The sequence below is a fragment of the Hemicordylus capensis genome, chromosome 3 (assembly GCF_027244095.1).
Source record: "Hemicordylus capensis ecotype Gifberg chromosome 3, rHemCap1.1.pri, whole genome shotgun sequence".
Classification (NCBI taxonomy): Eukaryota; Metazoa; Chordata; class Lepidosauria; order Squamata; family Cordylidae; genus Hemicordylus; species Hemicordylus capensis.
In genome coordinates, this window is record NC_069659.1 from 207,513,193 (window position 1) to 207,540,824 (window position 27,632).

Here is a 27,632-nt window from a genome sequence, read left to right on the forward strand (position 1 = left end):
CCTATGGTCTGACTCAGTATATGGCAGCTTCCTATGTCCTATGACTATGCCATTTATAAACTAGCATCAAGCATAGTGTTAGGGTCACACTTAAGTGCACTGAAAATCAATGGTGGCAGACTTAAGCAAGTCTAATGATATTATTATACACAAATGTGTAATAAGACAGCAAGGACTGTTCTAAGCAAAGCAGCTCCGGAGGAGATGATTTGCTGTGTGTGGGGCAAAGAGGCAGGGTGGGGGGGGGGTGAGATTTACTAATCCTGCTCCTGATTTCATCCTAAGAATTCCCCCTGCTCTTTCTTTTCCCAATTCCTAGGATAAATTAGCTACTAGGAAGGTTAAGGCACCCAGTGGTTTCTCCACCCTTGTGTGTGTCCTTTTTATCCCCCCCCCATTTATTTTATTTTATTGGTAGGGGGTGGGTGGGTCTGGAGATGAGGAAAAGGAGCTCTCTCACATGGCAGGGGTTACATGCTGTGCAAGGCAATTAGACAGGGCCAGTTTTGTGACGCACACAATTCTACTGTTAATTTGCACTTGTTTCTGAATGGAAATTAAGGTGCTGGTTACCACTTTTAATCCCCTAAAAGGTTTAGAACAAGGATATCTAAAGGACAGTCTCCACCCATATAATCCTGCCTGACCTCCTACAAACAGGCCATGGAGCCTCTTGGGAAAGTCCCATCATCAGCTGAAGAAACGGACAAGAGACAGGACCTTTTTGGTAGCAGCACTCAGACTCTGGAATTCCCTGCCCAGGAAGGAACATCTTGTCCTATCTGCATCTGTTTTTCATTGTCAGTTGTAGACGTTTTGATTTGGGCAGGCATTTAGCTGGTGGACTGCTCAAAGTTTTGTTGTTTGCATTTAAGATAGTGGCTCTATTGGCTTTGGTGGGTTTTTTTTGCTGTGCGTTTAGTTTTTATTCTCCTGGCTGCTGAGATTGCTATATTCTCTGAGCTGCTTTATTAGCTTGTTTTGAAATCCTGGATACCATCCAGACTAGTTAGTCATGACTAAGCACCAAAATAATCAATGATACAAGTTGATACAATGATACATCATGACTAACTGATGCTCCATTAATCTCAATGGAACTTGATCATGACCAATTTAGCCTGGATGTTGACTACTGTTTTTAACTATTAAGTTGCCTTGAGTTTTCCTAAGCATTTGAAAGGTGAGAAATAAATGTACTAAACAAATAAAAGCCAACATGTGGCCAGCTTCACAGGCCCTTAGACTTACCCTGTCTTTCTCAAACTCAACAACTTCTGTTTCCCATTCCAGAGAATCCGTATCAATGGCTGAATCATGAGAGTTGTGGGCCATCAATTGCCGAAACCTTGCTTCCTTTTCCAACTGATTCTCCATCTTCTCTCTGTAGAAAGAGGCACACTGAAGTGTTTCAAGACACAGACAGTTTATACTTGTTTGAATCCTTAAGTTCTCTCCCTGCTGCTGCCGTTTTCTCCCCCCTGCTCCACCCGCCACCTCCATTTTCTCCCCCACCCGCCCACTGCCTTTTTTTTGCCTGCCTACCCTTGCTGTCCCCCCCACCCATGCACCAGCTGCCACTGTCGTTTTCTCCCCCCGCCCACAAGCCTGTCCGGTGCTGCTGCTTTCCTCTCCCCCTGCCGGCAGCTCACTCGCAAACTCTTGCGAGAGCTGCCACGCGTGGAAATAGCGACGGGTACACCTTAGAGAAATATACAGGTAGATATTAAAGAGATGCTGAGAGAAAGTTAAGACTCTAGATGCAATCCAGAAGTGTAAGTCAATGGAACTGAAGCACCTTGGGCATGCATAGTATTGCAGCCTCTTTATTTAGAAAAGTGAATAAAAACCCCTTTAGCGCATCCTTGAAAACTTGCCTAACCCAATTCTTCTTGTCGACACAGCTGCTCCGCCCCTTCCCCTCACTGCTGGCTCCACTAGATCTCCCTTACTGTTCTAATCTTAAAGAGAACCAAGTGGGAAAGAGAAGTATGTGAACCCCTTGCATTTCTTCCTAAGCTACTTTAGTAGGGATGCACAGAACCGGTCCACTTGCAAACCAAAGTATAGTGGCGCAAACCAGGCCAATTCAAGAGTTTCGATTGTGAACTGCTTCGTCGAACTGACTGTCCCAGCCAAACCAGTTCACTTTGGCGCAATTTGGTCCAAATTTGGACCAAACCACATCAAACAGTCAGTGCACACCACTATACTTTGGGGACCAGTTTAATACAAAGCTGGGTTAGAAATTAAATACACACATAATACATTTAATAAAAAGCCAACATGCTACCCAATGACAATTGTGTGTGCTACTTTATCCCCACTTCAAATCCTCCTTGGAACTTAAATATTCACCTTGAGGCACTTGATAGTCACTCCAAGTGAACAGCAGTGCATGCCTGCTCTGCAGACAAATATAACTACCCTCATTATTATGTAGCTGAGTGCTTTCCCCATCAAGACAACTTAGCTAAGGGCCTGACTACGTGACTTTGTACTGCAGTGTCTTCCCATGTTCACTGATTAACAGCAATTAAAACACCCAAACCAAAATGCATATGTGTGCATTTAAATGCACAGCCTGTTTTATCCAAAGAGCTCAGGCAAGAAACACTGACATACAATATCGAGATACAAAGTTACACATTGGAGGAATTTCTATAACGCACTTCAGTTCTTTCAATTCACGCACAGCATCGTTCTTTTGCTTCCTCATATCATCCAGATTGCGAAGAGCCTCAGCCAGGTCACTCACTGCTCTGTCCCGTTCCCTCCTCAGGTTGTCACACAGAGTCCTTCAAAAGTAAAGGAGTATACATGAAATGAAATGAAATGCAGCATTATGAAATGACATTAATCCAGGCATCCTCACTGGGTCATGGGAAAAGGTAGTGAACAGATACTGAGGAGAAAAAGAGGTAGCACTTTGGCCAGCAACTAGTTTGACTGGAGGGCCAAGTCCCATGGCTATAGTATTGCTCCCTCCATATATGCCTCTCAACTCTAGTGTGCCACTTGGAAGATCAGAGGGTACTTTTCAGGGTGCCCGGTTTATCCCAGAGGCTGCCAGAACCACACAGCAACCAAGCATCAAGATACCCTTCCCCAAAAGCAAGTCCCTGTTTAATGCAGTTATACATTTTTTCTTATTTTTGAAGCCTGGAACATTAAGGGATATATTATGTGCACAGGTGATGGAAAATGTCTGCTACAGTGCTGGGAAGACCTCCAACTTTCAGAATATTTTCTGGTCTGCTTATATACTTAATTTGTTATTGGCAAGTGAGGTACATTTTACAGGTAGGTACCTCTCATTGAGTTTATTTTGTATGTTTTATTAATTCAACTATAGTTGAATACCTGAAGGCCCCACTGATTTCTACAGGGAAAAATTAAACACATGTTTAGCATTAAAAGCAACAGGACTTTGTACTTAACTATGGCTGGATTGTGCCCATTGTGAGTCTGTCTCTCACTCACACACTGTAGTTAACATGAATTCTCTTGTTTAACGGTAGTTGAAAGCTGATTTTTTTTAAACAACAATTCTTACTGCTTTGTAATTTAAATAAAACATCTGGGTACTGCAACTAGGATCATCTGTCACTTGCCGTATGCTCTCTCTTTCTGCCACGATCTTGTCGCGTTCCTGGAAGGCCCAGTCTCTTCTGCATTTTGCTACTTCTGCTTCCTGGACAGCTTCTTTTAACTCCTGCGACATTGCCTCATATTGCTTCCTGAGCATTTCAATTTCTTTGTTAGCTCTTTCTATATCCAGTGTAGCCGAATCTTGTATCTGAGAAGGTGCAATTATGTACAGTTGATTCAATATAATATGTAGGAGAAGATTGCATTTAAGATTTGTTTTTTTAAAAACTTTTAACAGAAACTGGGTTTTGTTGTTGTTGCTTTTAAAGGATGTAGTTCTGAGGTGCATTCAGCAGGATGCCAACTATAGGGATGAAGGATTTCCCCCATTCTGTCCCACTATTTCTCCAGGGGTTCAACTCTGCCTGCCTTTCAGCAACTTTGATAATTTATAAAGTTAATTTTATAACTTTAAGCAAGAGAGCAAGTCATCCTTGTTATTTTAAATTTTTTAGTTACATTTGACCTGTTTTAATGTATTTATTGAAGGTTTTTTTCACCGCCCTGGGGTCTTACGACGAAGGGCAGTATATAAATAATAAATAAATAAGTTTCAAGTGGGCTAACTTGTGAACTCCTAACCGATTTGGAACAAATTTGGTACAGTTGTAAGGACATTTAGGGACACCTCAAATGCATAGTTTGTGATGATGTCATCCACCCAATTCAAGATGGCGGATGTGTGAATGTTTAAGGCTGAAGTGGGCTAACTTGTGAGCACAGTAATTATCAATTAAGATTATAGTTAAATGAAAGTAGGCAGATTAGTTCTTACCAGAACAACTTGTTTTCCTTTTAAGTAATGAATTTTAAAGAGTCTGGGAGCACTCCTTTGGAATTATTAACAAAAATGGGCCGCACTGAAAGCTCACTGAAGTAAAGAGATAAAGCCTGCATTGACTTAAACAGCATAGCTTAAACAACATTGACTTAAACAGCATACACGTTGAATCAAGTCCTAAGCCTGTTCAAGTCAATGCACTTACATTCAGTTTCAATCCTTGCGAGTTACTGGATAGTCAGTGAAACAAAGCATATATGGGGAAGAGTGGGAGGAGGAACCCCTAGCAAATAGAGTCCAATCCTACAATTTAAAATGTATTTTCAACAACATTCTTGTCCTTGCTTTCAGTTTCCTTTGACCTCTGTGCAAAAAAGCAAATGTTATTGATTGGTTTTCCTATAACAACTGATTGCACAGAGCAGTCTTTGAATAGGTTGGGAGATAGCGCATCATTTGCAAAGCAAGGCTGTACCTGGCGAGCTTGATAGTATTCTCTCAGCAGATGGTCCCTCTGGATGATGGCTTCTGTTCTTTCCTTTCTGGCCACATCTCTCTCTTCCTTCACTGTCTCAATATCCTTGCATGCTTGATCTAGTTCCTTCTGGGCCTCAGCCTTGTCTTTCACTTCATGGCAGTACTTTTCCAAGAGCTCGTTCCTTTCGCAGATTGCACGATCTCGTTCCACTAGAGCAGAGTTCAGCTCCTAAAATGAAATAATCACTGGTAGGCACATTAAGTGTAATAGAAAATATTTCTTTTGATGAATGCACACAGATTTCGAAACGGAAGGAATGGAACAGCGCTGAGCAGATATTAAATGCAATTAATAAATATTTTAATTTTAAGCAGAATATGTAAGCATTCCATTGTACCTATGGGCTGAACTGGAGATCTGGTTGTGGTATCTGCAAGTGTGTGCACCCGTGTGTGTTAATTTCTATAGAATTTTAAAACACAGCATCCACTTTGGCTGGAGAAATTCTAGTTTGGTAAACACTGTTGTACATTTTTCTAAGCTAGGTTTTGGGCATTCCTATATAAGATAAAACAAATCACTGAAACTTGTCAAAACATTTGAAGCAACAAGGCAGACGACTAGGGCGCAAGTAGAGAAAGACTCGACATGAATCCAATAGATTACAACACAAAACACTTTTGAAGATCTATGTCTGGCAAAGAAGCGGTTATTTTCTGCCCACATTGCTTCTGCAAGTACACATCCAGCTGAGTTGTCTAGGGTTGTGTGAGGGCTAGTACGCGCTCCCTCCCTCAACTAAAATAAACTAAAAGTATTTTATTTCAGATTGTTTTCCATATATTGTGTCAAGTCCAGATTGATATATTTTAAATATTCAGTTAGGCTGATTGAAACATGGAAATTTGTATTTTAACAAATCATAAGAAGTTGCATTTTCTCCAGAAAGGTCTTTTGTAGAAATATAGAATTATTACTATTTTCTAAGGTCACTTAAATGACTTTGGCAGAGGCAAAATCCAAACTGGGGACTTCCCGATTAATTTCTCAGTCTCTTAATCACTATGCTGCTATATCAGTTCGCAAGATAAAATTGGGGGAGAGAAGTTCAAAACATTTGAGAAATCTAGTACCAATAAAAAAGAAACCTCATTCAGACCAGTTTTGTCAAGTAATTATAGAGCAACCAAGAACATGCATAAAAAATGGAATAGGAGACATCTTGGTTGTAACAAAAAATAAGAATTTAAAGAGTAGAAGGAGATTCCCTTTGAAGTGTTACAAAGTACTGAAGTTTACTCTGTCATACAAATCCCAGGGCAGGAAGAACCCCACAAAAGCCATTTAAATCTAGGCCCACCTAGATGATGAACTTGTGTCTGGTCTTAACCAGATTACAAGTGGGGGCTTGGTGGTATGTTCCACTAGCATGTCAGGAGGACTAGTACAAATTTGTCCCAAACAAGTTAGTTATCTGATTGCATGGAATGCAGGGTGTTTTTTCTTTCTTTTTTTTGTACTAAGTAGCCTTCCATCATGTTACACGGCACTTGCAATCCACAGCCCAGACATACCACCACAATGAGAACTAGGCTTTATGCCAGGCCTGCTCTACTTAGGCCCCCCAGCTGTTTTTGGACTACATCTCCCATAATCCCCAGCCACAGTGACCAATAGTCAGGAATTATGGGAGTGTAGGCCAACATCTGCAGGAGGGCCGAAGTTGAGCAGGCCTGCCTTCCTTCCTTCCTTCCTTCCTTCCTTCCTTCCTTCCTTCCTTTTTTTCTTGCTGCTGCATTTTTGTTATTCTTAGGTTTTTAGTTTGCATTGTATTATTGTAGTATTTGTTATTTTAGATTCTGAATACAACTATGATATTTTCATAAATGGGGTACAAAAATATCATTAAATGAATTTAAGTAATAGTTTGACAGAGCTCTGCCACAAGTAGGACACATTATGCTTCAAGCACAGTCTTCTGATTACCCATTTGCTCAGGGTAAACAATGCCTTCCTGGCAAGTAGCTGGATACACCCACTAGGAGGTTAGAATTTTCTCTTGGGTGTATTGTCTAGGAGCTTACACAGGCAACAACATTAAGCTCACTCTAAACCTTACCTACCACAGTAAAGTGCCTTGATAATACATTACCTGTCTTAAAGCTTCCATTTCTTCACTAGCCACTCTCTTCTCTGAGGATGTGTTTTTCAATTTGGATTCCGCAAGCTCCAACTCTGTTTGAAGCTTATCCACTTCTTTGATGACTTGGTCCCTCTCGCTCATGATGAGACGGTACTCACTGAATACAGAGTCCCTCTCTTCCTTATACTTCTCTGCATCCTTCACCGCCTTCAGCTGCATCGTTTTAAACCTCGTCACCTCTGACTGTAACCGTTCCATCTCTCTCTGCAGCTCCTTGTTTTGGGCAGTAGCTTTGCTCAGTTCTTGCTGCACTGTCTCAAACCTAAAGAGAGGGAGAAGGTAACAGCAGTCCCTTCAACTGATGCTTTGTTTTGTTTTCAAGCCAAGGCACCACAAGGGCTAAACTAGATTATGATGGAGCAGCTACAATGCTTTAATCACATGTCTATCCCATTCATGTATAAAATAAGGAATGGGAGCGGCGGGGATATCTACATTTTAACATCCAAAGGGGCACACAGTTCATAGGAACACAGGAGTATATGGAACTGCCATATACTGAGTCAGACCCTTGATGCATCTAGCTCAGCATTGTCTACACAGGCTGGCAGCGGCTTCTCCAAGGTTGCAAGCAGGAATCTCTCTCAGCCCTATCTTGGGGATGCCAGAGGGGGAATTTGGAACCTAGATGCTCTTCCCAGAACGGCTCTATGCCTTAAGGGGAAGATCTTACAGTACTCACACATGTAGTCTCCCATTCATATGTGACCAGGGTGGAACCTGCTTAGCTAAGGGGACAAGTCATGCTTGCTACCACAAGACCAGCTCTCTTCCCGTTGAGAGGAACTAAGCCCCTTTACAGTTTCCCCCCACACCCACCAGTCATTTCAGGTGTCCAGCATGGGGGGGAAGAGTGCCTGGAGATGGGCATGGGGATGACCATGAGGATGATTTAGTTTATCCCACCTAGCAAACCTTTTGAAGAAAAATAAAATAAAGTAGAGGATCCTAAAACACCAATAAGTTCCAAAGGTAGCCTATTGGTCTATTGCAGTAAAACCAAACAGGAAGTCTGTGGTAGGACAAGCATCTCTAAAACCATCCTCTACCTTCTCAGAGAGGAAGTGTACTGCTGCTGGAAGTGCACTGCTGCGTCCCGCTGCTTCATCAGCATGTCAGTCTGTTTCTGGAGGCGCCTGTTCTCCTCTTCTGTCTGTTCTAACCGGCTCAGATCAGTATTATGGCTCGCTATCTTCTCATTGTATCGCTTCCTTAGTGCATCATAATCCTTCTTCACGCCCTCTAGCTTGTCCATCGCTGTATCATAGAGCTTATTTAGGATCTCTGATGATCCATTCTGCTTCATAACCTGGAAAATATTTTGAATAAAAATTGCTGGCAGATAGAGTCCTCTGTTCACAACATAAAGTCCTATTAAAATGGGATTTGAGTCATATTAAAAATGGGATCTGTGAGTGGAAGGAAAATAACTACTAGCACTGTTCCACAAATAACCTGTGCAAGAGTTCACACACTGCTATAATAGGTGGGTTCTACAATAAAATCACCTGTTTCTGCTTGTGCAAGTGGTTGCACAAGCTCTTACAGAGGTGGAAGAACATTTTAAATTGAGTTTCGCTTTTCTCCTAGAACTCTCTAGTGCAGTGAAAAATGGCCTTTCTAGAATGGAAGATGCCTCCTGAGTATAGAAGGGTACCTTTAGATCCACCTAATAACCTGTGAGCAGTACAGCAGTTTTGTGTACAGTATTCTGCTCATTTCTAAATGGACCCTCACAAAAATCAGTTCCGCTCTGTCATTCCAAAAAGGAGCCTCTCCAGGTCATTTCATGTTGGTAAGATACAAAGGAGCATGGTATTTTTGCTGTCATCACTGACTAACTTGGCTAATTTGCAGGGAGGTGGTAAACTTGTATCTAGATTATACCACTTCAGGCTTCAGGTAAAGGCTCACATGACTGAATAGTTCTCTCCACAAAATAAACAAATCCCTGCACATAGAAAATGGCAGCATGTCAAGAAGAGGAGTTTTATTGTAGCCTTATTCCCACCATGCCACTTTCCCATATGCAGGGAATCTTTTCCTCCCCATGGGAAAGCAATCTATTATAAAAGGCTCCACCTGCAATCTGAACAGGAACAGTCCAGACACAGGTATCTCTCTCCTCTGCTGTTTATAAGAAGCAGAACTCAGTTTTTTCTGTTTAAGAATCTGTGCCTTATATTGTTACATACCCTCAGATTACAGAAACTGGGTGAGCTATTTCTGAAAAGAAAAAATACAACCAAACACATACCACACACTAGCTAATATTGAATTGTAACTCAATCTAAGCCTACCACAAGGTGGCACACCAATTACAACATCCATTGCAGCCCCATTAAAAATACATGCAATTCCAAAATAAATTCTTTTAAAAATGGCCGGGGGTGGGGGGCGCTGAATATATGCAACATTCTTGCATTAATGGATGAACAGACATTCATATATATTCATGAGGTCAATCGGTAGGCAAGCATCTGTTTCCAGAGACTGCTTATAAAATATTCAAAGGAAAAAGGACTTAGGCAGGTTTGAAAAAAGACAGTGCTCAAAACTCTGGTAAAATACTTTGTGTGGAAAAGAAACCTCAAGACAGTAGGGGGGACATATCCCTCTCTAAAATTCAAGCATTAACCTTTTCACTATATATGTGAATATATCTAGCTGATTGATTACTGGCAATCATGTATGTATGTATACACAGGATCATATATGAAGCTGCTTTATGCAGAGTCAGACCGTTATCAAAATCTAAACACTGCCCACTCTACTTGACAGCAACTTTCCAGGATCAAACCCAACACATAATTAAAGGAATTTTCTGCCACAAGAGATGGCCGCTGGCTAAGATGGCTTTACTAGCTGATGGCCACTCTGGGGAGGAACAACAGGGAATGGCTATTGCGTTCCTGAAGGCATCTCTGTTGGCCACTATGGGAAGCAGGATGCAGGACCAGATGGACCTTTGGTTTGATTCAACAAGACCTTGGGCCTGATCATTATTACACCAGATACATCAGACAGAGGTCTTTCCCATATACCTGGTTGGCCCCAATGTTGGGCACTCTACATGTAAAGATGTTGGGTGCTCTGTACGTAAAGTGCATGCTCTGTTACTGAAACATATCCCCTCTCTACATATCTCTTGGTTTGGGATGGACCAGAGGTTAGCACGCCTCACTCCAAGAAACTGTTCAAGTTTCCTTGCTAAGACTTCATGTCTCTATTTCATATGAGCATATTCATCACCTGATGATTCAGCACTCTGTGGGTGAACAGTCTGCACTGAGAAGCATTATGTCAGCATAAATATTGGGTGATATGAAGGCTCTCTCTGTGTAGATTAAGTTTTATGGTTGATTTATACCAGGAAGTTATCACTTTTTGTGTATGTTAATGATTTATCAGTTTTCTGAGATTCAGAATACAACCAAATTAATTTCTACTCAAACAGAAAACCAAGAAATCACTAATTTGTAGACATGTAAGGATCCTTTCTAATTACGCCCCCCCCCCCAGCCGACCTTTTTGGTGCATCCAAGGCAATCTGGTTCCAACAGCAGTATCTGCAACTTGATCAGCTGGTTCTAATGGAGATATATGGTTTCATTTTTATATAAATACACACTAACACACATTGCTTATAGAAGTGTGGAAAGTTGTGTGGCTTACATCCCCACAGTCTGACATTAGAAACCCAGCCATGGGAGGAGTAAGAGTGAGGTTCTCCTCACCCAGGTGTCTTATTTCTGCTTCTTGCAGGGGTACAGTTTAGGGATAGACTGGCACTCTATGTTTCCAAACCAGATTTGGAATTGTTCCATCTATATTTCTGGCCAACTCAGGGTTCTACATACAGACTATTGTTATGAACAAGAAATGGACCTATATACTAGGTGTGCATGCAAAAGGCACAAAAAAGAAGGCAAAACTGACATATAGTAGAAACATTCCTACAGTTATGAGGTTAAAAAAAAGAAGTAACCACAACTACTGCTTTTTGCACTTTAACCCTGAATACACCAAGATCTTTAAATCTTGCTGAGAATCTTCCCTTCCCTAAATCTAAAGTTATGTCGATGGTATCCTGATCTGCAATTTGGAACAACAACAACAACAAAAACATATTTATGTAGCCCTATGGTATGATTGTGCATAAATAAGCAATTTGTTTCAGCCTTAAAAATACAGCAAATTCACATGAAACAAGAAGTTCTGGTAAGAACTAATCTGTCTACTTTCTTTTCACTATACTCTTAATTGATAATAACCAACTTTCACCTCAAACATTCATGTGTTCACAGTCTTGAATTGGGGTGGATGACATCATCACAAACTATGCTGATGAGATGTCCCTATGTGTCTCTGCAACTGAACTAAATTTGGTCCAAATCAGTTTCCACTTGCACCTCAAACATTTGCATGTCTGCCATCTTGAATTGGATGACAATTCAGGTAACTGTAACAAATTGAGTTCAAACCAGTTAGGCGGTTCACAAGTCAGCCCACTTGCTCCTCAAATGTTCACACGTCCGACATTTTGAACTAGGGTTGAGGTATCCCTATCTGCCTCTACAACAGTAACAAATTTGGTTGAAATCAAATCAAAAGCCATTGTGAAGTTGATAGGGACACACACAGAGACACACACACAAAGCTGGTCGATTTCACAAGCTCACTTTCCTTGAGGAAAGTAGGCTAGAAACTGATGCAACAGGGAAGGAAGATAGGGCAAAAGTTGAAGCCAAGAAATAATATTTATTTATATTTATTTCTCTAAGACGTACCCCTGGCTATATCCCATGTGTGGCAGCTCCTGCGAGAGTTTGCGAGCAGCTGCCAGATAGCCATGAGTATGGGGCGAGAAAATGGTGATGGCGGGGGGGGGGGAGTGTGCTGGCAGGGAAAGTGGACTGGGAGGAGGAGGAAGGGAGCATGGACTGGGGCTGAAGGGGGAGGGAAGGAGCACAGACTGGGGCTGAAGGGAGGGGGGAAATGAAGATGGGGAGGAGATACAGGGAGAACTAGGGGCTCAGATGGTCTGCGCCGGATCAGCTAGTAATATTTATTTTAAATGAGAACTGGAACAAAAAGATTTGTGTGTGCTTAAATTTGTTGGTGAATCTTTAGTGAGAAAATGGAAAATGGGGGTCAAACAATACCTTAGAGCATTTAGGTTTTACATCAATAAGAAGGTGATGGCATAGAAAAGCAAAAGAGAAAGTATAATAAGAAAGGAGTTCTCCCATTCAAAGCCTCAAAGTGAAGAAGAGTAAATAATCTGAGCTAGGCTAAAGGGTACTGCCATGGCAACAGCAAGCCTTGTATGTAAGCAAGGGAGACTTATAAGTCAGTCAGCTGCTACACAGGAAAATCAATGGCCATCTCTGTTGGTGGATGTAATTTGATCCAAACTTTCTGTTCTTCCAAGGAGTTGAACTGCTGTGCTTTTTGAGCATGCTTAAAAGACACCAAGTATCTGTTCACCTACAAAGACTAGCACAAGCTGTTGCATCTCCTGCTTCCCTCTCCTTCAGAAAGGAGATTAATCCAGATGAGAAGTGACTAAAGCTTAGATTAAAAAAACAAAACAAAACATACTCTTGGCACATGCTCCAAGACAATATGATTCATTTTGACATACTGAGGAGAAAAATCATAGGCTCTTTTATCTTTTCCTGCATGTAGTAAGAGCAAACACAAAACAATCCCAAGAAGAAATGAAATTGTGAAGGCTCTAGGTAAGATCATTCATCTTTTTTTGCAAAAAGACGAACAAAATGAGAGAATGTGGCCCTTTAATTCTCTGTCAAATTTCTTATTAAAATACAGTCCTAAAAGGCTACAATCCTTCTACATGACATGCTCCTTTTTTTTAATTTTATGTATAGGAACGCATTTTTTTTTTCAGAGAAGCATTCAATTTCATGAGTCCTACCTGCAGACTGAACCAGTACTAGTACCTTGCTAATCAGCAGTCAATGTAAACAAGCAAAAATAGGGGTAAAATGCTCTCTGCAGCCTGTTCTAGCTAAAAGGTGGGCTGCCACCACATTAGCTGCAACTTCTGAACTGCCTCCAAGGGCAGCTCCACAACAGTTCAAACAAGAGGCAACCAAAGCATGGATGACAGTCTGATATCCAAGAGAAAAGGGTCACAGCCAGAATATCACAGGAATATCATGCTAGCTATAACTATTACAAGTAGTTTACTAGCTATCTGAGTATCAAATGGGAGCATACTTAGACTATGAACCGGAGCCTTCTGGGGGGAATGTGACCCCCTATCTAGTACATGAAAGCCACCATACCCATGTCTGGCACTTCAGCCATGAACATTTCTGTCATGTCTAGATTCAGCTTCAGTGTATACTCTCTCACCTACCCACACGGTCCGAACACTGGTGCAAAGCCACAACTGCTGCTCCTGGATCAGTATCATCAGAACATGGACAGCCCCTCACTCTAAACTGTCTGCCAATCACCCTCATAAGCTGTGTGTGTGTGTGTGTGCGCGCGCGTGCACGCGCGCCTGTGTGTGACAAACACAGGCCTCCATCATCTTGAGATAGGGCCACTTTGCATCTCACCACCCAGAGGAGAGGAAATTAGAATACTCTTTGAACTATGGACAGGTATGAAACCCACAGTCGGCCTGGGCCCCGCTCACCCTCTCCCTCATGGCTTTAAAGCTAAAGGTCTGGCCAGTGTTCACCCTTTTCCATCTGCAAATGGATGTTCTGCAGGAGAAGCCGTAAAGATTAACCCTCTCTCAGCTGACCTGCCTACCAATAGACTAAGGTAAAGCTCAGTGCTAGTCAATTAGTAAATATTTTTTGTGTTTTCTTTTGAACTAGCTGGGCCCGGCACAGAGCATCTGCACTTCTAGTTCTCCCCACTCCTTCCCCACCTCCCTCTCAGTTTTCTCTCTGTTCTCAGCCCCCTCCCCGCCATTTTCATTCCCTGCCTTCTTTCCCCCAAGCCACCGTTGTTTTCTTTCCCTGTCCGCCAGAGCTGTTTTCTCCCCCCTTGCTCGTCCCACGCCATCCCCCTGCTGTTTTCTGCCCCTCCTGCTGCCATTTTCTTTTCCCCCTCGCCCAGAAGCCTGTCTGCTGGTGCCTTCCTCTCCCCCTCCCGGCAGCTCACTTGAGAACTCTTGAAAGAGCTGGCATACATGGGATTAGCGACAAGTACACCTTGGAGAAATATATTTATAGATTCCTGTATTCTTTTCTTTACCTCCAGGTTCCACCTGTTTCTCCCCCAATTCCTTATTCTGTGTGCAACCCTTGTTTCTTAAAGTTCAGATACTTAGAAGAGGCTTCAGTCTGATTTAACAGGTTCCGGAGGGTTACTTGCAAAACTCTTCCCCATGTACTCGTAAGGTCATTTGCTACTCTTGAATTGTTTTCAGAATAAAATCTTGTTCTCTAGTGCTGGGTTGTGTGGACTCTGGCTGTACAGTGCCTGTAAGTCCCAAGTCAGACAGTTCTAGGTTGTTGAAACCGTGTCTAAGCCTGGTCAGTGGCTTTAGATCAGTCTTCAGTTGGTGGCAGCCTACCTTGAAGGAATGGCTTGCTCCTAGATTTAGGATCAGAGCAATCTCCCTACTGAGGGTATATCCCAGGAAAGCATAGAGTCACCTCCGTTTCATCACGTGTGCATGCCCTGAAGAACAGCTCTACCCATGGGGTACAGTAGCAACACGCAACCCACTTGCTGAAACTAATTAGACACATAAGAATGGAACTTCTGCAAGGCAGTGTACATTTTATCACATCTTCTACATCAAGACAGCTTGGTCGATGCAATCGAAGGCTTTTCTGTAGTCAATAAAGCACGTATTGACTTCTTTCTGGTATTCTTTGGCTTTCTCAATTATCCAGCGTGCGTCAGCAATGATGTCTCTTGTTCTCCGGCCTTTTCTGAAACCAGCTTGAACATCTGGCATTTCCCTTTCCAAATAGGGCTCTAATCTGCATTGGATGATCCTGAGCATTATTTTGCTCGCATGTGAAATTAAGGATATTGTACGATGGTTTGAGCAATCTGTTCAGTCTCCTTTCTTTGGTATGGGTATATAGACTAACCTTTTCCAATCTGCTGGCCACTGTGTTATTCTCCAAATTTGCTGGCATAGTTTGGTTGGAGCCTTGACTGATACTTCTGTTGCCTGCCATATTTCTGTAGCTATTCAATCAATTCCTGTAGCCTTCTGACTTCATAATGACCAGAGCGCCGATCTAACTTAAGCTTCCCATACTAGAGGTTCTTGCAAGTAGGGAATATCTCCTAGAGTATCTTGGATGTTGATGTCCCTGCTGTACAGATTTTCAGTATACCCCTTCCATCTCTGTTTGATCTTCTCTGAATCAGTTACTATCTGTCCTTTGGCATCCCTTAACATACCAATTCGAAGTTCGAACCTCCCTCTGAGTTCAGAGATCTTTTGGAAGACTTGCCTTGTTTTTCCGCACATGAGCACTTCGTGATCTGTTCCACAGTAGGCCCACAGCCACATCTTTGCTATTATAACTGAGCTCTTCCACCTCCTTGCACCTATAATGTAATCAATTTGATTTCTATGTACTCCATCTGGTGATGTCCATGTGTATAGGCCCTGCTTTGGTTGTTTGAAGAGTGTGTTAGCAACGAAGAGATCATTGGCTTGGCATAAACTAATAAGTTGTTCTCCTGCTTCATTTCTGTATCCTAGGCCATATAGGCCGACTGTGTTTTCCTCCTTACCTTTTCCAACTTTGTCATTCAAGTCTCCAATCACCTGCATCACATCTTGCTTGCATGTTCTGTCAGTTTCAGACTGGACTTGAGCATAAAACTCATCAACTTCCTCTTCTTCTGCATCAGTTGTTGGGGCATAGACTTGAAGAACTGTCATGTTAAAGGGTTGTCCATAAAATCATTGATATTAATCAGTCACTGACCGCATTGTACCCAAGTACAGTCATTGCTATATCCTTCCTGACTATGAAAGCAACACCGTTCCTTCTTTGGTTTTTGTGTCCTAAGTAGTAAAGGGTATGATTTTCTGACTGAAAGTGTCCCATTGCAGTCCATTTTAATTCACTGATGCCCAATATGTCAATCTGTAGTTGATTAATTTCATCTTTCACTGTGTCAAGCTTTCCCATATTCATGCTTCTTACGTTCTACGTTCCCATTGTAATTCTGTCTTTGAAGTTTTGGATTTTCTTTTTCAGCATGGCAACATCAGTTGCTAGACGTCCAAAAGGCTTTAGTCTAACTGCGTCATCTCTGAGAGATCCTCAGCTCTTCCTCAGTAGCATGTTGAGTACCATCTGACCTGAGGGGCCCATCATCCATCACTACATCGACAATCATTCTATTTTTGACCTCCAAATATCACACCAAAATTGAATTTTCATGACACTACCAGGTTTTTATGACCTCCATGGCAACCATAAATCTGCACTATAGCTGAATATATGAAGCTGCCTTATACTGAGTAAAACCATTGGTCCATTGAGCCCAGTACTGCTTACTTTGACTGGTAGAGGTTCTCCATGTTCTTAGGCAGATGGCCTCCTACCAAAATCCTTTAAAATGTAGATGCCAGGTAATGGACCTGAGACTTTCTATGTGTATAAAGCATAGGTTCCACCACTGATATATCAGCCCTCCATATTCCAAATAAAAACTGTTAGCGACACACAGAGACATCATATCATGGTTGGCCTGTTCCAAATAAACTATTTTTTGTTGACTGGAGTGGGTTCAAACATACAAACTGACCAGTTAGATGAAGTAAACCATGGTTCTACTTGATGTCTGAACTCACTCTATGAAACATTTAATCAACATAGGAACATAGGAAGCTGCCATATACCGAGTCAGACCCTTAGTCTATCTAGCTCAGTATTGTCTTCATAGACTGGCAGCGGCTTCTCCAAGGTTTCAGGCAGGAATCTCTCTCAGCCCTATCTTGGAGAAGCCAGGGAGGTAACTTGGAACCTTCTGCTCTTCCCAGGGTGGTTCCATCCTTAAGGGGAATCTCTTACAGTGCTAACACTTCTAGTCTCCCATTCAAATGCAACCAGGGTGGACCCTGCTTAGCTAAGGGGACAAGTCATGCTTGCTACCACAAGACCAGCTCTCTTCTCCTATCTGCCTTAAAAGGAAACTCTTCTACAAGGGTGAAATAATTGGTAATTTCTTCATTAATTCATATGCATGAAGCAGGCTAACTTTCTTCAGTTTTCTGGCAAGGTATATATGTGCAAGATAGAAAGCCCCTAACACTCCTGCCTGAACAAGCTAGGCTTTAGGTTCATGACACTGTTTCAGCAGAAGTAGATGCAGTATGGCCATACTCCTTAGGCACTGTTTAGGTGTCACTTTGTCCTTGGGCAAGTTAGGAAGTAAGCCTTGAGCCTGTGTGTTCCCTTCCCTTCCTTGCTCCCCTAGTTAGAAGGTAGCTGGCTTACTGGAAGAACCTGATTCTTACTTCCAGGGTCAAATAGGTCTTATCTTCAAATAAACACAGGATCCACCAGTTAACTAGCCACCACTTACCTGAGGGGAGTGGGAAATCAGCAAGGGATTTACCAGTTCAGTAGTAACTTTTTGTCGACAGTGAGGAAGCGTGCAAGCCCAAAGTCCACTCCCCATCACAGCACAGTCAGAATCTTAGACACTGAGTAATATCTGAACAGGCTCTTATACTATAAGGGTTGGCAAGGCTGCATATGATGACACATGACTGTACCAGCATGAATTGAAATTTCATAGAAAGAGGACAGAGTTAGAAATGGCACAGGCAGCTTTCCTAGCCTGAACTGAAAGTACCTGTAAGTTGTATTCAAAATACTTTAATCTTCAAGGATCACAAAACAGAGATCAAATAAGACCAAGTTGCCCAGACAAGTCATAGACAACACCCAAATAGAGTACCTAAGAGTCGCAACTTTGTGGGAGAGAGATTACATGTAGTCGAATCACAAACAGTTTTACTTTCTAGTACAACCAACTTCTTTAAGACTTCTCAGGTCTCTAAATTCATAGAATTGATGGTGATCAGAATAATTTTATTTTTTATAACAGAACCACATGAGAGGAGGGGAGCTGAAGCACTAATTAAGCAACGCACTATACCAGCAGTACAAAGGTAGAAAAGGCTACTCATTTTAATTTATACTACAGCTGCATTTTAAATAGAAGCAAGCTGATCTTCATGGTAGCATTTTTCTGTTCTCTATGGAAATGAAGGGAAAGAAAAGGCCACTGTGCATTAAAAGGAATGGCACGGAAGACAGACATTTCTACAGTGCTCCAACTTCTTGCCAAAAAACTAACAATGAACAGAAGGAAAAAAGAAAAGAAATTAACAGTGCCAGCACAACAGGCAAAGGAAGGCACAGGCTACCTGCTGCTGCTGATTGCGTAGATCTGTTATCTCTTTCTGATCCTCATCGTGAAGTCTCTTCATTTCCTCACACGACTGCTGGAGGTGATTGTGCTCTCGTACCAACTGGCTATTCTTCCGCTTCAAGGTGTCCATGTCCTCCTTCAGCTGTGACTGGTCACTCAGCAGACGACTGTGTAATGTACTGTAAACATTAGAAATGCCCATAGGATGCTCTCATTAAAATGCTCAATTGAAATATCAACAGGCAGGATCCCAACTAAGTCAGGACTAAGCACCACTGGAATCAATGAAGCATGCCGAACTAAAGTGCCCTTGCTTTCAATGGGACTTGGGCTGGATTCTGTCCAAAGTATACCTTCCAGGACCTCCAAAGAGATCTTCCAGGCTCAGAAGGGGTTGTCAATTCTATACCAGGCCTGCTCAGCTTAGGAACCCCAGCTGTTTTTGGACTACAACTCCTATAATCCCTAGCCACAGTGGCTAATAGCCAGGGGTTATGAGAGTTGTAGGCCAACATCTGCAGAAGGGCCAAAGTTCAACAGCCCTGTTCTATACACTATGAAACAGAGATGTTCTAGAATGTATATATGAACAAACACTCTCAAACTGTAACATCTGGACACTCCTCAAGTCAAGGATGTTTTAAAAGTGTCTGGGGATAGTTCTGTGAGAAGCTGCTGGAGCTAGAAACTGGGAATCTCCAGATCTTTGCCCTGTTGCCCCATGTATTGAGCCATGGAGGTTTCAGCTCAGAAAGTTCCCTCGACTGTGATGGCCTTTTAGGTTCCAGGGCAACTCAGTCTGCCCAGGCAGCCATGTGGTTCCCCCTCACCTGCAAGGATCACAAGAGTTCCAAGCAGGCCGAGACTTGGCTGGACAACAGGGTTTGCATTGTGCCTACCTGGGTACAAGAATTAGCTCCTTGTCCCTGAACTCTCACTCCACAGCTGCTTAAGGTCCAGCAGCACTGGCAAGTTCACACAATCAAAATAATCTTGACTTACTCCAAACGTCAGTGGGCATAGCCACTACTACCCAAAGGAGATTCCCATGGTAAGAGCCGCTGAAAAATGTTGAACTGATCACTGGAAAGCTGCTGTATGGGTTCTCCATGCAAATGTCTGTCCAGGAACAGCAGGAACACAGTAGATGGTCGAGATTTTGAATGACTAGTTTTGCTCTCACCCCCAACAAAAAGTAGTCTTGTCTGGCAGAATTTTCTCTTGCCCTCAGTTTATAATAAAGCAGATTAAAATGATAAATACAAATACCACAAATATTTATATACCACTTTTCAACAGAAGTTCCCAAAGGGTGTGTGTGTGAGAGAGAGGGTGTGAGATAGACACCAGCTCTGGGCTCCTTGGAGGAAGAGCGGGATATAAATGTAAAAATAATAATAATAATAATTAATAATAAAAAATAACAACCACGGGAGGGATGCTGTGCTGGGAAAGGATAGGGCCAGTTGCTCTCCCCCTGCTAAATAAAGAGAATCGCCATGTTTAAAAGGTGCCTCTTTGCTCCATAACATACTTAAATATGCTCTGGTAAAAACTTTTTAAAACTAGTAATACCACTTAGAATATATATACTGATTTTTGAGTGTTCAATTTAAACAATTTTTAAAAATAAAAAAATAGTTTTTCTTTAAAAAAAAAACCATGCAGAAAGATCCAACTAAGCTGCAACCATCAATCATGTAGATCAACTGAAAAAAACAAACTTTAAATTATTGACCCAGCCAACCAAAATTATAACCAAAAAGATCTCACAATGGTACATTCACATTTCATATTAAAGAAAACAATGAGTAGGGATGTACATCATCACTGACTTTATCATTCCAAAAAGAAAAAAGGGGGTTATTTTTTAATAAAGCAATACAATTTAAACCATTTTAAACTGACGGAGAGACAGACAAGAGCTACTCTCCTGTCATCATCTTAACCACTCCTTTTTGAATGTTCACACTTCATATACATCTCCCTTATATAGGCCCACTGATGTGGACCAGTATTGTTTTACTGGGGCAGCAGGCTGAGCTTGAGAAGTTAATAGATTTTCAAGGCCACTTAGTATATTCATGGCTGAGGCAAGATTTGACCTGGGGGATTTCCCAGTTCACATTCTTGGCCACTTCCAAGCACTAGCTCTCAGAAGATTATCTCCCTGCCTATCTTCAACATTCACAAACAAAACAAGAATGATGACACAGACTCCGGGACTCTTTGGGTAGAGATGGGTTAGCATTCTAGCTGCTGGCCCAATGAAGACACAAAACAGAGAGGGGTCTGCTAGGCGCTCATACATCTCCTAGCAACTGTGTGCATCTCCTTCAAAATGTTTGCTTCACTTGGAAACTACTGGGGGGAAATCCCAACCAAATCCTGACTGTAATTGTTCCCAGAGTAATGCTTTTAATGGGGAAAGTAGTTCTGCAAGCAAATTGGTGGTGGTGGTGGTGGTGGTGTGTGTGTGAGTGTGTGATCATCCACTTCGTGCCTTTGTTGCCTGCCCAAGATATACAGCAGTCACATTATAGTACACCGTGAAGCACAGCATGGTACTACTATGACTGCTCCTGCAACCTTTCTTTGCCTTCTATTATTTATATAGCACAATCAGTATATATAGTGTTTTACAAACTAATGTAAGACAGCACCTTGCTCCAATGAGCTTAAAATCTCAACTTAGATATGGTTGGGGTAGACAGATGGCAACAAAGGAAGAGAGGGGATTGGCAGGCATAACATGAGAAATGCAACCATCCAATTGAAATTGTTGGCTGCTACTACCTACTACCCCAAGTACATCAGAGAAAGTGGCAGTAATAGAAGCTAGCTTTACATTTTAGCTTGAAATCGGAAAGGTAGCTGGGAAGGGCAGTGTCCACAGCACCCATCCATTGGCCACTGTCTCCCTTGACTCATGAGGATCCAGGTTTGAAAAGAAGCATGAGTACTCTCTCTCTCCTAAGCTACCTATGCAACACACCTGTGCTAAACTCAATGCAGTGCTGAACAGTGTACACTCAGCTAAACCGCGCCTGTTGTAATCTTCCATAGATTCCCCCACTTCCCTTAGGTAGGTCCTTGATCTGTGTTTTGTCTTTTGCACAGACACACAAAATCAGTTAGGCTGAATTTTTTGAGAGTGGCAAATGATTTGTTTTATTAAGGAATTTTATGATATAAGCATGTTTATGCATTTTCATTATATTTTGTATCATTATGTTGGAAATCAAGTGCTTGTGCAGAGAATTCAACAGATAAAATGAAACTACATAAATAAATGCTAGTGGAGTTGTCATACCACTGCTTAGGTCAGTGAACTATTTTTCAAGGCAAGGGCCACTTGAAAGGAAAAACCTTGATGTGAGAGTAATCTCCCACTGTGCTGACCTCTGCATAGTACTGCACTTTTCTCAGTGCTGGGAGGGCTCTTTAATAATAATAATAATAATAATAATAATAATAATAGACTGACTACAAACAAAGGCATGACAAAGTAGCAGGGATGATACACTGGAACATCTGCAAAAAATACAAGCTACCTGTAGCCAAAAATTGGTGGGACCATAAAATTGAAAAAGTTGAAGAAAATGAAGATGTAAAAATATTATGGGACTTCCGACTACAGAGAAATATCTGCCACACAATACACCAGATATAACTGTAGTCGAGAAGAAAGAAAAACAAATCAAAATAATCGACATAGCAATAGCAGGGGATAGCAGAATAGAAGAAAAAGAAATAGAAAAAATCACAAAATACAAAGATCTACAAATTGAAATTGAAAGGCTGTGGCAGAAAAAGACCCAAATAATCCCAGTGGTAATTGGCGCCCTGGGTGCAGTTCCAAAAGACCTTGAAGAGCACTTCTACACCATAGGGGCCACAGAAATCACCATCAGCCAATTACAAAAAGCAGCTTTACTGGGAACAGCCTATATTCTGCGACGATATCTATAACAATTGACAAAAAAATTCGGGCATCACAGGTCTTTGGGAAGGACTGGATGTCTGGATAAAACAAACCAGTCAATAACACCTGTCTGACTGTGTAAACAAGAGATAATAATTCAATTTCTATACCGCCCTTCCAAAAAATGGCTCAAGGCGGTTTACACAGAGAAATAACAAACAAATAAGATGGATCCCTGTCCCCAAAGGGCTCACATTCTAAAAGAATCATAAGATAGACACCAGCAACAGTCACTGGAGGTACTGTGCTGGGGGTGGATAGGGCCAGTTACTCTCCCCCTGCTAAATAAAGAGAATCACCACGGTAAAAGGTGCCTCTTTGCCCACTTAGCAGGGGACTGGACTAGACTTTAAGAGAGATGGAGACCTCCCAAGATCTCTAGGAGAAAAGCCCTGGGAAGAGCTATACTTCCCAGCATTCTGTACACACTTTCCAGGATGGTGCAGAGGCTCAAGAGGGTTCTGCTTCCCTTAAAGGAGCCCGCCGCAGTGGGCAAAGTGCAGCATTGAGTGGTGAGAATGGCCATCTCCGCATGCTGCCAGGGGACTGTGCAGAGTATTCAGCTTTGCCCAAAGCTCCACACAGCCCAATAAACAGTTAGTCAGGGAGCTGCACTTAGGTCCCAGCTCCCAGCACTGCCCCTGGCCCCCTGGGCCTTACACTGAAGAACACTAGCGCAGCTGATTACCTGGGTGCTTGCCTGGAGTGGGTGCACTGGACTTTGCATCTCCAAGTGTGCAGACTTAGGAGTCTATCTTGCATCATCTCAGCACATTGGTTGTAGAGAATTACTATTTAAATCTATTCCATATAACATTTGCTTGAATTTGACTGCTTTGTGCTGGATCAACATAATAATTTAAAGTGATTCCCAATGATTGTGAAACATTAACATTGCCCTGCTAAGTTGTTCTAGAATCCCTAGCAAAAAACAAACAAAGGATGAGAAAGGATGGTTTCCTTGGTGCCTAATTGCTCTTATGATAATCCTCATTAACACTGTTATTAAAATAGAAATAAATAAATAATAAAATAAATGTTAAATAAATATTTACTTTGCTGGCCTCAAAGCTGGTCTAGTGAAACAGGGTTCTGAAAAGAAAGAGACACTCAAAATCTTCGCTTTAAGATTGGGAAGGTCACACATTAGTTGCCTACCTTGCTTCATTTCCTACCAAGCTAAGCTTACACTCTCTATCACAATTTTTAGAAGTCCACTCTCTATCTGCAAAGATTAAAAAACTAATCCTTAATCTGGTAACAAAAGCTTTGAAAGCTATCCTTCACTGCTGTTAAAATCATGGCATTGTAAAAGCACACTGAAGAGGAGGATAAGAAAACTATTAAAGACCTTTGGATAGTAAGATCTAAGGTAAACTATCCACTGCATCATCAGGATGGAGAGAGGAGTAAGGTGCATCTCTGTGTTTTTTGCTGGGCGCATTTACTTACTGATAGAAGTCAGCCTCCTTAGCAGCTTCTTCACATCTTTTTAGTGTCTTGGTGTGCTGGTTCTGCAGAGACTGTAGGTCTGACATTGCCTTCATACACTGTATCTTCAACCTTTCATAATCGTGGTTTGGTTTGGGGCTAGGCCTGCCACAAAGAGACATCAGGTATCAGATAACCACATCACAGATATGTGTTACTTGAAAGTACGAAGGAGGAGCCTCCTTCCCTGTATGAAACAAATGTATTTTTTAAATACAAACGATTGTTTTAATAATCTTGCAGATATAGTGAAACAGAAGGGGGTGGGGGGCACTGCCTTGAGGTCAAGGGGCACTGAGGCAACAGGAGTAAGGCTGGGATAACCTTCTCATGAAAACCAGGATGATGTTGAGTAAGAGTAGTTTGCAAACAGGCTGTTAATATACGAGCCTACTGCAGGCAAAAGACTCTAGATCTCTAAGCCAAAGTAAGGAGATCAGGAGAAGGCCACAAGCCCAGGCATGATTATACCACCTGCCACCCTTTCCCTTGTCAGCCAACACACTAAATCATAGTTAAATCTTAACCAATGCTAACCATTACAGGTCATACACATGGTGACAAAACCCAGGGTTTACTCCCATACTTCACTGCATAGATAATCTACCTGCCCAGGCTATGTACAAACCAGCCTCATGTTTCACTGAAAGGTAGGTTTAGGAGCTCTGGTGTTGATGGATGAGCAAAATCAGACAACCCATCTGCTTCATCACAAGATAACTTTCCTCCTGTAGATACAACACTGCTTGTACTAGTTAGAAAAGTTCACATGAACAGCCACCACTTCAATCAATCAGACGATTATGTGAAAAACAAGTTTGCACAAATGTACCCTGAAGGCATTCTGACAAGTCTCACAGGAAATTCATAGCAGAAACATAGAGCAAAACCAGCCTCCTAGTTGTGCTAACGTACCCACAATTTCACAGAAAACAAGATGATATTTTCCAACTTTGATCTTGTACATTTTCATTGCAAAAGGTCACTAAGATCATGTCCTGCCTCCTCCCCTCCCCCACCCCCACGAGACACTGGGTGAGAAGCCAGGCAAAGAAGTGAATCAAGAAAGCCTTAATTCTACAGATGAACCAAGTTACTTCACCACGATCCCAAAAAGCAACCAGAAAAAGGGTTCTGACAGATTGTCCATGTACTAAAGCACAGTAGACACAAGGGGCGGAACTCCTAGGCCACTGATGAGCAAAATCGCATTTGGAAGTGAAATTGAACTAGATTGGAATACAGCCAATTCCCCTAAATAAACGAAGTCTTCAGAGGAAGCTCCTGAGGGCCAGTCTTTTGAAATTAAAAACTTTCATCTTCATTCAAGTTAGCAGACATAAGCCGCAAGGCTTTGTCTTTCTACTGTCAGTCAGGATGAGTCATGCATGAATCAAATATTTAGAACATCTAGCTCATAGTACCATTAAGAATGGTGATTCAGCCAATGGATAGTTATTGTGGACATTGTACAGATAAGTTCTTACATGACACAAATAAGACTGACTCATAAAATGCAGGCGCCTCAAGAAGTGATTTTCAATAGATGTATTTCCATGTCATTCAAGTAACGTATGAATAAAATAAATGCGGGTACAGGAAATGTATTGTATTGTTAAATTTGTATACTGCCTTTCATTAAAACAATCCCAAGGGGGTTCACATAGAAAAATTAAAACAAGACTAAAAATTACACAATTAAAATATTAAGCTAAAAAGTAAAAACAGATCAACTAAAAAGATTTTTAAAATACATGCATAAAACATACATACAAAATACAAAGAAGCAGCAGAGGAGACAATCACATAAAAGCCTGGGTAAAAAGCCAAGTTTTCACAAGCTTTCTAAAAGTCGTGATGGAGACCGAGGAGCGAATAGCCACCAGGAGAGCATTCCAGAGGCTGGAGGAAGCAACAGAAAAGGCCATGTCCTTTGTGCACGACAGCCAAGCCTCCCTCATTGTCGGCACCCAGAGCAGAGTCCCCTCAGATGACCTTGTCAAGCGGGCAGCAACCCTTGGGAGCAGGTGGTCCCTCAGGTATCCAGGGCCCAAACCATTAAGGGCGTTAAAGGTCAAAACCTGCAACTTGAATTGAACCCAGAAACCAACTGGCAGCTAGTGCAGCTCTTTCAAAATGAGTGTGATTATTATTAATATGCTATTTACACAGTCTACCAGATGTTACTGATTGGATTTGGTACTTTAATTACTGGGCCCTTGATATTATTGTTGTTTACACAGTCAGACAGGTTTTATTAACTGGTTTGTTTTATCCAGACATCGAGTCCTTTCCAAGGACCTGGGATAGCTGAATTTAATTATCAGTATTGTTGCTGTTATTATTATAGATATTGTCGCAGAATATAGGCTGTTCCCAGTAAAGTTGCTTTTTGTAATTGGCTGGTGGTGATTTCTGTAGCCCCTATGGTGTTGAGGTGCTCTTCAAGGTCTTTTGGAATTGCACCCAGGGTGCCAATTACCACTGGGATTATTTTGGTCTTTTTCTGCCACAGACTTTCAATTTGTAGATCTTTGTATTTGGTGATTTTTTCCATTTCTTTTTCTTCTATTCTGCTATCACCTGGTATTGGTGGCGCAGTGGTAAAACTGCCGCCCTGTAACCAGAAGGTTACAAGTTCGATCCTGACCAGGGGCTCAAGGTTGACTCAGCCTTCCATCCTTCCGAGGTAGGTAAAATGAGTACCCAGAAATGTTGGGGGCAATATGCTAAATCATTGTAAACCGCTTAGAGAGCTCCGGCTATAGAGCGGTATATAAATGTGAGTGCTATTGCTATGTCAATTATTTTAACTTGTTTTTCTTTCTTCTCGACTACAGTTATATCTGGTGTATTGTGTGGCAGATGTTTGTCCGTTTGTAGTCGGAAGTCCCATAATATTTTTGCATCTTTGTTTTCTACCACTTTTTCAATTTTATGGTCCCACATATTTTTGGCTACAGGTAGCTTGTATTCTTTGCAGATGTTCCAGTGTATCATCCCTGCTACCTTGTCATGCCTTTGTTTGTAGTCAGTCTGTGCGATCTTTTGACAACAGCTTGCAAGGAAAAAGATCTGGAAGAAATTTGAGTAACATTTGGAGTAACAACTTGAACACAGAACCAGCAAGAGAAAAGATCTGGAAGGACTATATATCTACATGTATAAGGACCATGGGCATAATTGACCTTCAGCCACACTTTTTTGGGGTATAGAACACAGGCAATTTCTTTATAATTTGTGTGTTTCTTAATACATGTTTAATTTATCCTCGTTTCATGTAAGTTGTGTGTGAATAGACTCTTATACACGGTATATATACTACCCAGTATATGTTTTTGTTCTCTGGTCCGTGTATTCTTTCATTCTTAAGCCATTGCCAGGTCTTGGTGATGTTTGATTTTCCACTTATATTGGGCAAATATTGACCATGCAGTGGCTTATTTTTCCATTTTTCTGCTCGGTTCTTGACTTGTTCTTTATTGTAGGCCAGCTTTGTTTCATTGGTGTTGAATAGTTTCTCGTTATTGACCATTTGAAGTGCATCTTCTTCACTGTCCTTGATATATTCTTCAAGGCCTCTTTTCTCCTCCTCTACTGTTCGATGGACTTGCAGCATTCCTCTTCCACC

The 27,632-nt window shown here is 41.7% G+C and overlaps 1 protein-coding gene across 6 annotated transcripts in view; it reads right to left on the reverse strand.

The window, feature by feature from the left end:
• Window positions 1–27,632, reverse strand: part of DLG5 (discs large MAGUK scaffold protein 5) — a 159,871-nt gene that overhangs the window by 57,088 nt on the left and 75,151 nt on the right. For all 6 annotated transcript variants that reach the window (XM_053307495.1, XM_053307496.1, XM_053307494.1 and 3 more), the window contains exons 4-11: window positions 23,963–24,106; window positions 18,521–18,704; window positions 8,163–8,422; window positions 7,063–7,375; window positions 4,908–5,138; window positions 3,615–3,799; window positions 2,673–2,798; window positions 1,252–1,384 (exon numbers count right to left, since the gene is read on the reverse strand). In XM_053307495.1, coding sequence (XP_053163470.1) covers window positions 1,252–1,384; window positions 2,673–2,798; window positions 3,615–3,799; window positions 4,908–5,138; window positions 7,063–7,375; window positions 8,163–8,422; window positions 18,521–18,704; window positions 23,963–24,106 — 1,576 coding nt within the window. The remainder of the gene's footprint in view (window positions 1–1,251; window positions 1,385–2,672; window positions 2,799–3,614; window positions 3,800–4,907; window positions 5,139–7,062; window positions 7,376–8,162; window positions 8,423–18,520; window positions 18,705–23,962; window positions 24,107–27,632) is intronic.